This window comes from Hordeum vulgare, chromosome 1H (genome assembly GCF_904849725.1).
Source record: "Hordeum vulgare subsp. vulgare chromosome 1H, MorexV3_pseudomolecules_assembly, whole genome shotgun sequence".
Taxonomy (NCBI): Eukaryota; Viridiplantae; Streptophyta; class Magnoliopsida; order Poales; family Poaceae; genus Hordeum; species Hordeum vulgare.
In genome coordinates this window covers 38476296-38486736 of record NC_058518.1, presented here as the reverse complement: position 1 = coordinate 38486736, position 10441 = coordinate 38476296, and the positions used below count along the sequence as shown (strand labels likewise).

The window sequence follows — 10441 nt, the reverse complement described above, 5'->3', positions numbered from 1 at the left end:
GCCGGAAGCTCAGGTGTGAGGGGGGCGCTCAACTTGTGTTTCAACTTCTGAGCATAGGCAATCAGCAACAGTCCTGCGTCAGTCGGCATTTACGGCGAAGAAAGAGTGAAAGACACAAACACTTGAAGATAAACATGTGAGACAATCTGTCGAATACCATGTGCGTAGTCTAGAATCAGGTGGAGCAGTGGAGAATAAGCGTTGGCCTGTGCGGTAAGGAGACATCAATATACTCGGAGCCAGGGAGGTACCTACATACTGGGTTCGAGCACGAAGGAAAGGGGACCCGTTTCTGCATGGTAGGGTTAACCAAAAGCTCCCAAGGTCACTGTTGTAATCCTTAAGGTCACGTTTGGTTAAGGGGGATTGAGAAGGTTTTGAGAGGGAGGGATTTTAGGGGATTGGGTGAATTCCTTTGTTCCACCCAATCCTCTCAAATCCCCGAAATTTTGCTTTCACTAGTCCTTCGAGGAGGGTTTTGAAACACATGGATAGGAAGGGATTGAAGGGGAACGGAGGGGATTGGGCTAAGCAAACCCCTCCTACCAAATGGGCGTCCGAGGATCTGTGGGGTTTCTGGCCCCCCCAGGGATTTTCCTCTCAAAACCTCCCCAATCCCCCTTAACCAAACGAGGCCTAATGGAGTTGTTTTCCGTGTCATGCGAGAATTTGATCGACGTGGGCGTTCATCAGCCATCCTGTCAGTGGCGGAGCTCGACAAAGATCCCGCCACCGGGGGCAATGAGAAAAAAAAATCAACCACAAAACTAGAACTTGTAGCCTGCAGCAGTTGGCCTCCATGCGAATTTATTACTTATATTACCCATATTGTTTTCCTTTCCATGCCCTCAGTTTGGCAGCCCCTTTGTTCAGCAACGGTTGCAGATCAATAGCTCTTCTCGTGCGCCAGCCGCCGCCACCCCATCTCACCAGTTCCACGCCGCTGCCCCGGCTCCCGATCTGCCCGGCCCGCGCTCCTCCAGTCCGGCGCCTCGCGAGCACGTCGCCGGCGTGCATCCTCTCCACGTAGAACACGCACCGCGCCGCCACCGGACCCCCTCTCCGCCTCCCTCCCGCTTCGCCGCTGTCGGAGGGGACGCCGGCGAAGCCGGGCGCGCCCCGGGGATGGCGGCGGTGGGGCCCCTCGCGTCGGCCTTCGGGCTCTGACGGCGGCGCCCCGCGTCGGCGGTTGCGGGATCCGCTGTGATCTCGCCAATCGGCGGTGGTGGAGGGCGGATCCGGGGCTCCATGGCCGGATCTAGCGGGGCGCTCGGCCCTGGTGGTAGGGAGCGGCAGCCGGGTGCGGCTGCGCTGGTCGGCTGGGCACGAGCAGTGTCCAGGGCGCGCGGTGCAGTGGCCTTGGCTGGGGGTCGTGATGGTGCGTGGCGGCCATGCTCAACGGTCGGTGGCGGTGGATATCCAGCGCAGCTCCGGGAGAATCCTTCCTCTGGTTTCATCGGAGCCGCGATGGCGACGCCCGCGGGTGCCGCTATCTTTCTTGGAAGCGTCGTTGTGGAGGTGTGTTGTTCCCCTTCATCGGGCGCTGCCCGCATCGCCACCTGCGCCCCCCAGGTCCTGATTTGTGGGCCTCTCTCCTGCGGATTCTTGGCAGTGCCGGCGTGGTTGCCGGGGCCCTTCCTGTGGGTGAAGCCGGTGGAGGAGATTCGGATTGGGGGAAACCCCTTGGTTGGCCCAGGCCGGCCGCGCCGACGACGACGCTCAAGGGCGCCGTTATTCTTTTTGGAGACGTCGGTATACATCTGCTCCTCTGCTCCCCTTCCTTGCCTCTCGGGGGAAAATCCTAACTCCGGTGGGCGGCGGCGGCGTCCTTCACGTCGTGACCTTCCTGAAGGCGTCGCCTTGAGGGCTGAGTGGTGGTGGGCACTGTGTGGGTCCTGAACGGTTGCTGGTGGTGGGCACTGCTTCGGGGGAAACCCTAGGATCTGGTCTTCCAGATCGGACGATGGCGGTACTGCGGTGCCGTTTCTCTCTTGGGAGCATCGTTTGTGGAGCAGCGCTGGCAGACTGAGGCAGGAGGTGGAGCGGCTTCGTCTTGCACGGAATTTTGGTGGAGCTGTCAAGTCATGCCTGGCTGACAGGTGCTACGCTGAGTCATGCCTGGTTGGCAGGTGCTACGCACGACAGATCTCCCAGAGTCTTCGCATATGGATGGATGAGCGCAGGGCGATGGCGCCGTGGTGGCGTCGACGGATGATTGGACTGGCAAGGATGATGCGGATCTCTTTCCTGAAGATGGATCAGTGGTTCGAGGATGATGGCGGCTGGTAAAACGTGTGCGTGAGGTGTGCGTTTTAGGTGTGCTGCATCGACTGTTGTTCCCGATACATTATGTGGATGGATTGAAAACAACACCGGTCTTAGATATGTGGAGTGAGAGCACTCCACATTATCGAGTTTGTAGGTGTGAGTGGTGGCTTTGAGTGGATTGATGTATACTCTTGTTAGACCTTTGTGAAATAATTGATAAGATGGCTGCATGCATCGATTGATGCAGAGGCCGGGGGTTTAACCTCCTTCTCTAAAAAAAAATATTACTCATATTGCTCGTAAAATACATGTATGATTAGCAATATTTCGTCCATATCTAAATAATTGTAGTTGTTGAGATACAGAGAAAATATACTCTACAAGATAACTAATTACACGTTCAGCCTTCAACCACATTTTGTGAGCCAACTAACAACTACAAAAGGAGTGGTATTGCCTACAGATTAGCTTTTCCACCACTTATGCTCTTGAATTCGAGTAAATTGCAAAAAAAAACATCATAACTGAAAACCCTAATTCAGTAAACTATCATCTTTTGTTTTTTCTTTTTTAAAAACATCATCATTGTGATTGACTGATTAGAGCGGTTTGAGTTTGTTAGAGTAAACGAGAGAGAGAAGCGATTGGAATGAATACTATCTTTTTATTGATTTCCCCTTCACGGCCTCCTCAGGCCTCATTTGGTAGAGGTGGATCCAAGGAGTTTCGAGAGGATTTTCCTCGGATGGACCAGAATCCTCGCTAATCCCGTTTGACCCGTTTGGTTCGCGGGGTTCCGACGGTCCAACCCCCTCCAATCCCCTCCTATACCCTCGTTTTCATGCGGTTCAGAGCCCTCGAGGGTGCCCTCGTGGATTCGTCCCCCGACCTCAAGGAAACACCGCTGCCAGCCACCGCCACCGCCGTCCCCTCGACGCCCCGCCTCCCGACCCCTCGACACCCCACCGCCCGACCCCTCGACGCAGGCGAACTCCTCCGGCGACCCCAACTGGATTTTTCCCCGGTCGTAAGTCATTCTCGCCCCTCCCCTTCTCCCCCCTCCTCCCCCTCCTGTCCCGATCTGCGTTCGATCTGCGATCTGCGCGCGAGCTCGAGATGCGCAAGCTCCTTCTCCCCTTCTCCCCCTTCTCCCCCTCCTCCCCCTCCTGTCCCGATCTGCGCGTGAGCTCGAGATGCGCAAGCTTGTACCCGCAGCAACCAGCGCAGTCGCGCTCCTGGCCACTCCAAGGGTGGGTGATACGAGGGAGACCTCCTGCCATGTCTGCCGGGATGATTTCGAGGAGGAGGACAAGCTGAGGGCGATGCCCTGCGCCCTGCACTTTTCATCAGCGCTGTATCTTCAGAGATGCCTTGAAACCGGTCATGAAAGATTGATCCTTTCTTATGCAGCCTTATATGTATAATTCATAATTATGCGCTGCAACTGCACTTGATTGTGATTGTCATCAGGAACTTCTGACATCTCAGATATATATGTTGCTCACCTGATTGTGATTGTCATCAGCAACTGCACTTTCATAAACCATTATGTTGCTCTCCTCTGTCTTGTGATCGTTGCACACATAACCTGCTTTTGCAGCCTATATAATGTTACAACATTTCGGAAGTTCCTTTCTGCATAGACACCGTAAAGAAGTTAGTGGCCTTTGTCTGCATTGGATCAATCAATTTATCTCAAGTAATGCTTGCAATGAAAAGTTTAAGTTCTGACTCAAGGTATCACAAATTTTAGGTGTTTGTTAGCTATCTCAAAATTGAAGAATATGTGCAGCTAACTAGTTTCTGTGCTAACATTATGCAATTAAAACATATCACATTTGTACTTCTCTTTTAGGGCATATCACATTTGTACTTCTCTAAATAGTTTGATCTTTGGTTATCTTGGTGAAAATGCTATTTGATTCACTAATCCATGGCTGTGTGGTGTTCTGAGTTTCCTCTTGACCTTGTTTTTATTTTGACAGCCTGCCGCTCGGGTTCTTGTTGGGGTGGATGAGTTGCCTCCATCTTGGGATCCAGTTGTGATGCCTAACTTCGATACTCCTTGGCCTCTTATGATTTTCTATCATGTCTCTATGAAAAACTTGCTTGCATGCTTATTCTAATTTTAGTGTCGAGATGAATTCCGAGATAATCTCACTCACAACGTAATAAGTTTACTCATGTATGATACAGTTTTCTCTTATATACAGTCCTGGCCAGACATAAGCAAGTTTCAAACAAAGCCATTTCCTTTGTATGACAAGCTAGGTGATCTTTATGATGGTGAGTTTAATGGATTTTCATTTGCTACCTTTTTCTTACCTTTACAAAGAATTTCTATTGCTATGTGACCTTTAGTGAGAACTTGGGTGCTTGTGCAGGACATATAGCAGAAGGTAATTACAATTTTACATCAATTCAGGCTACACAAGTGATTGATGATGATCCTGAAGTTGAAAGAGATGAGACTGGGTTCTCTTTTGATCTGAATCAGTGCGAAGATGATTTACTCATGTATGATGATCCAAGAGATGCGGCTCAAAGTGATGATCCAAGTGGAGCTATTCAAAGTGATGATCCAATAGATGGTACTCAAAGTGATGTTACTCGAGCAGGTGCTCCTGGTGGTTCCAATAAAAATCTAGTGAACGAGCCCAAGAAGAAGAAGCGGGATGATCCCATGGTGGAAGTGATGGCAAACTATGTGGAGATCAAACGGAAGCAAGCAGAGGACGAGTCTGCTTTGTTCGCAGAGTCAAAAAATGCCCAACAGTACTGCCTCAATGCCGCCGCCGAAGATGAAGTGAGCGTCGTCGTGTTCCTTCGGAGCGAAATGGCAGACTTACCTCGGGGTGTCTAAGGTAAGATTTCTCAGCTATAACTCGAATAGATCAGTTGAGAACAGACTCTATCTATCACACATGGAATCAGAATCATGCAAGTAATATACTAGTACATCAGCTAAGCTTGCAGTCTCAGCATATGTGTGGTGCTAGAGAAAGCTAAGTTTGCTATTGGATGCCCTTGCTCTTGATTAATTTTCTGTGTTGTACTGTTTACTCATGGCCATGATGCTCTCATATACTATACAAGATATCTTTAGCTTTTCATCAACAAATCTGAACCACTGTTCTCGTTAAGATGAACTTGTTTCCTCTCATATACTGTACTGTTTACTCATGACCATGATGAACTTGTTTCCTCTCATATACTGTACTGTTTACTCATGGCCATGATGTTCCTGATTTGATTCCAATGAGCCAGCAGCCGGCTCACTACTGAAATTTGGTCCTGGTTTGCATCCTGTAGGGGTCTTGAGAGTCATGCAGTTATTGCTTATATAGTTGGCATCTTCTATAATTTTTATGGCTTATGCAGCAGTATTGTATAGATCCAACAACATGAAGATTTTATGGCTTGTATAGATCCAACAACATGAAGATTTTATGGCTTGTATAGATCCAACATTGGGATTTTCCATCCAGTAAAGTTCTCTGAATGTTTAGTTTCAGTCTTAGAATAGTTCTGTTCTTAACATAACTGCACTTTGAAATATTTGTCATGGTCTTACTACCGTTATGTCAAACACTGAGACCCACTAGATGTAGTTGTGGCACTCACTGACAGTTAGTTTAGGCATTTTTCATATATAATGACAGTGTAAACTAAGAAAAGCTGGTTATATATGCACTGAAATCCAGTAAACTGAGGATTTCCTTGGTAGTTATATATGCACATAGCCTTGTATTTGCTACCAAGGCTCAGTTTGCAATTCCTGAACTGTGCTGCATTGTGCTTGTTTTATAATCTGCTGTGGGAAAATAGGCACGAAACTAGAGGTAAGTTGGTTAAACAAACATCAAAAGAGTTAAAAGCTGGTTGGATAATCTGGATTATCATCTTCCATATTGAATGGTTTGTCTTCCTGATGTAATTCAAATTTTATATGGAATCTTGTGTATTGAATGGTTTGCATATTGCACTAGCTTTGTTGCGCGAGAAGGTGAAAATGAGTTTTGCTCGAACATTTACCTTCAGTTGTGTAGCAAACACAACACAGCCAAAAACAAAAAAACCTTGTAAAAAATTTAAAATATTGTAGATAGTAGGTCTCCTGGTCTTGAGTTGGATCTAGAGAGTAGTATTGTAGTTGTTTACTTCGCTGTTGTTTCAGTAACCTCGCTGTTTTGATGATGGCTGACAAAATTCAGTAAATTTGATGAATGTTGAATTCAAGGGACTAACTACCTTTGCTTTCCCGATGGCAGAAAAATGGAAGAGCACAAGCCGAAGAACTAGAGGTTCAAGGCCAACGAGAACAAGCCTGTAATGAACGAATGACCATCCTCCGGACAGTCCGATGCTTGCAAGGCTTAGCTGCCAATCATGTGACTCCTGTGTTAAAATGGATGGTGTGAACATTTGTTTGGCCGTTCTGAAAACTATCCAACTATCCAGTATCTGTGTTTTGAGTTCCTATATCTGCACTGCATGCCTGGAATGATAAATCAGTAGATTTTATCGTGTGATGTGTTCTCGTGGACCATTCGTGGTTTTGGAATCCACTTCTATATGGTGATTCGTGTAGCATCTTCTTTGCTGTCGATACTATTTCTCACGTTTCTTCTTTTATGAACAAACCTTTGTTCTAAGTACAATTCTTCCGTAATTTTTTGAAGGTGTAAAAATTACATTTTTAATTATAGTATACTCCTGTGTATGAATCCCTGTGTACCAAATAGAAAGGATGTGAGAGGATTTGAGGGGATTTGAGAGGATTGGGTGGAAGAGGGGGATTCACCAAATCCCCTGAAATCCCTCCATTCCAAAACCTTCCCAATCCTCGTTAACCAAACTAGGCCTCATTGTGTGGATCAGAGGCGAGCTTCTCCTCGCCTCCTCGGCGTCTGCGAGCATGTGACGGCTTTGTTTCTGGATGGAGCAGTGAATGATGGAGGCATCGAGGCAAGCCGCGGTGCCTAGCGGCGAGCGGTTGGGGAAAAAGATGTGGTACACAACAGTCAGCGGGGTAGTGTAGTCGTATATGAATATGTAGATTTTTTTTTCAATTTTCTTAAACTCTAAAATGTAATTATCAAAAAAATCGAAATATTCATCTTCATGGAGGTCGACCACCAAAAGCCCTCTGCATTTCGGGTGAAAATCTTACGGGACTCCATTTATTTCTCATCTAGTACTAACTCCGATGGGATCCTCACGCACACATCTTAAATCAACAATCTGTTCTTCAAAGGGAAAAGGTTGACGTTTCAAACCCGGAATCTCTTGAAGTTGCCAAATGTCGGTACAGGTTAAAAGTAACTATGGAAGATTGACCGTCGGTAGCGCGGCCGTGACAGCGCCAACTCCGACGGATGCCGCCCCCTTCACGCACAACTCATTGGAGTGGTCTGACACGACGCTGTAGTTGCTGCTGGTCACGTTCCTGAAGTAGCATCCGTCGGTGGCGTTGTACCTGTACGTCTGCCGGACGCCCCACGACTTGCCGCCTCCCTCCTCGTCCTCCACGAGGCTGCTCTGCGTGGTGCGCAGCGACCGGTACGGCGGCGCCGACGACCACCGGCCGGCGGCCACCGTCGTCTCCTCCAACCCGTGCGTGACGGTTAGGCTATTCTGTTGATAGACCCAGCCAAGCGGGAAGTTGCCGTGCGTCTGCGCCGAGTACATGACGCCGCCGGCGCCGTCCGTGGCGACCACGCCGGTGTCCGCAACGATGGTCAGGTCCAGCGTCTCGAAGGTGAGGAGGTACACGAGGGCGAACGTCCGCGTGGAGTTGGTCGTTATGTTCCCGTACGATGACTTGACCCACCCGGTGGCGGAGACGAGCCGGTTCGCCGTCGCGTGGTAGTGGGTGTCGACGGGGTCGGCGGACTTGGACGACGTCGTCTTCGCCGCCGGCGCGACGTAGCTCACGAGGCCCGCCGTCGTCGCCGTGCCGCCGGGGTCCAGCCAGAGGTGGAGGTTGGCGCCGACGTACCATACGCCCACGGCGTTGGTCACCGCGAACGCCAACTCGTGCGCCTTGCCGTCCAGCAGCTTGCCCAGGAAAGGCGTCAGCTCGATGTCGTACGTCGGGAGGTTGAAGGAGCCGATGGGGGCGATTGGCCGCCATAGGAGCGGGTAGATGCCGCCGGGGTAGATGACGGGGAACGGGCACACGGAGCCGGCGAGGACACCGTCGACACGAGCGGTGACCTCGCGGAACGGGCCGTTCTGGTACCCGGGCTGGTTCTTGTACCATAACTCGTCGTCTTGGTGGAACGAGACGTAGAGTTCGAGGACCGCGCGGTAGGCGTTGGATGGCAGCGCGACGCTCTTGGACGCGACGTCGGCGGCGCTCTGGATCGGGAACCACAGCCCGCCGTCGAGAGGGAGGGCTCGCGACACCGGGACGACGAGGTCGGCGGGAGCCGTGGCGGGCGGCGGCTTCGTCGGCGGCGTGCGGCGGAGGTAGAGGTGGAGCGTGACGTTGGCATGGTACACGCCGGTGAGCGTGGTGTTGACGAGGTTACCGAGGTACACGGTGAAGGTGGGCTTGCCGGCGGCGGCGAGGAGGGACGCGTACTTGGTAACGTCCTTGGAGACGGACCAGATGATGCCGTTGGGCGGCGGCGCGGCGGTGCTGCCGCGGAGGAGCTCCGCGCCGCCGAGCCAGACGCCGAAGACCCTGTCGAGCTGGGCTCCCCGGCAGGCGGCGCGCCACTCGAGCACCGCGAGGGAGATCGCTGAGGCGCGGCCGCCCGCCTTGACGAGGCAGCGCGGCGGGGAGTAGGCGTTGGTGGCGGGGGGTTTGTTGAAGGTGGAGCCGAAGGAGGCGGACAGCAGGAGCGTGGAGCACCGGCCGGAGCTGCGGCGGAGCGGGCGGTCCACCTCGAAGAAGGTGGTCGGCCGCGACGCGTTGGCTGGGGATTTGCGTAGGCTCCGACTTGAGGCGACGGTGGCTGGGATCATCAAACAGAGGAGGAGGGCGAGGCGAGCGGATGGCACGGCCATGGTTCACAACTTGAGATTAGAGTTCCCGGAGCGGAGGCCGTCTGCTGCGTTGCTATGTACGCGCGCTAGGGTCGACCTCGAGCTCGAGGATAAGGCCATTGAAAGGATCAAGCTTGTTGGGTAGGTACAGAACGAGCATGCCAGCTGCAAAAGGACGAGATGGTCGCTGACTCTGGTCTCTGATCCCGCCATTCCGGCCGGCACATGCATGCATGCAGGTCAGATCAGCTTGCATTACAGGATACTGCTCCGTTTTTAAATATAAGTTTTTTTTTATAAATTTCGTTAGGAAATACATACAAATATATCTAAGCATATTTTATTTTAGAACGTAGATTCATTCGGTTTATTTCATATGTAGTCTGTAATGAAATTCTAAAAAACTTATAGTTAAAAACGGAAGAAGTAGCTAGGCCAGATAAGGATCAACGGGCCAACTTGCTCCATTTCGATCTGCAAAATGCATTGACCGCAAATCCAGTTTGGCGTGAATGCATTAGGACGGAGCAGATAATCGATGTGCGTCGCCCCCCATCGCGCACGGATGCATTAGCACGGAACACATAATCGATGTGCGTCGCCCCCCACCGCGCACGAAGATGAGAGCCACCCAAATTATCCAACTCTATCACAGCATCTTTGGTATTTTTTTCCTCATATGTCCGATAACTTATACGTGATTGATGAAGAATAAAAGATAAAAAGAAAAGAATAAAAAAAAGAGAAAAATAGTTCGGTGTAGGGTCGCATCTTACGTGACGGTCCGCGAGCCCTTGTATCGTTTTCATATTTGAGATGGCTATGTTGGATGCCGGTCAATCTGGACGTTTGAGATGGGTATAAGGGTCCAGCTGAATCGATTTTTGTGATCGATCAATGACCGGACGAACTATCCGGACATTTGCGGCAGGTTAGAGGAGTCTGGCTGTAATGTTTTTAAGTTTCTTTCTTCTTCTCTCCTCAATCATACTCACCAGCTAATAGGCATAGCATAGACAACACACTGTTTCTAATGAGCCTCTAGTTGATTAGCTCGTTGATCAAAGATGGTCAAGGTTTCCTAGCCATAGACAGTGTTGTCACTCGAAAACGGGATCACACCATTAGAAGAATGATGTCATGGCACTACAAAAAATATGCCAACTTACGACTTTCA

At 50.5% G+C, this 10441-nt stretch overlaps 2 protein-coding genes across 2 annotated transcripts; one reads left to right on the top strand and one right to left on the bottom strand.

The window, feature by feature from the left end:
• The first annotated feature begins 3094 nt into the window (after window positions 1-3094).
• Window positions 3095-6995, top strand: LOC123409907. Its single transcript, XM_045102809.1, has 5 exons — window positions 3095-3295; window positions 4254-4358; window positions 4482-4554; window positions 4653-5132; window positions 6540-6995. The coding sequence occupies exons 1-4, from the start codon at window positions 3110-3112 to the stop codon at window positions 5129-5131; spliced, it is 843 nt and encodes a 280-aa protein (XP_044958744.1). The 5' UTR covers window positions 3095-3109; the 3' UTR covers window position 5132; window positions 6540-6995.
• Window positions 6996-7422: 427 nt separating this feature from the next.
• On the bottom strand, window positions 7423-9466 carry LOC123409808 (peptide-N4-(N-acetyl-beta-glucosaminyl)asparagine amidase A-like). Its single transcript, XM_045102711.1, has one exon. The coding sequence runs from the start codon at window positions 9283-9285 to the stop codon at window positions 7594-7596; it is 1692 nt and encodes a 563-aa protein (XP_044958646.1). The 5' UTR covers window positions 9286-9466; the 3' UTR covers window positions 7423-7593.
• Window positions 9467-10441: the final 975 nt, after the last annotated feature.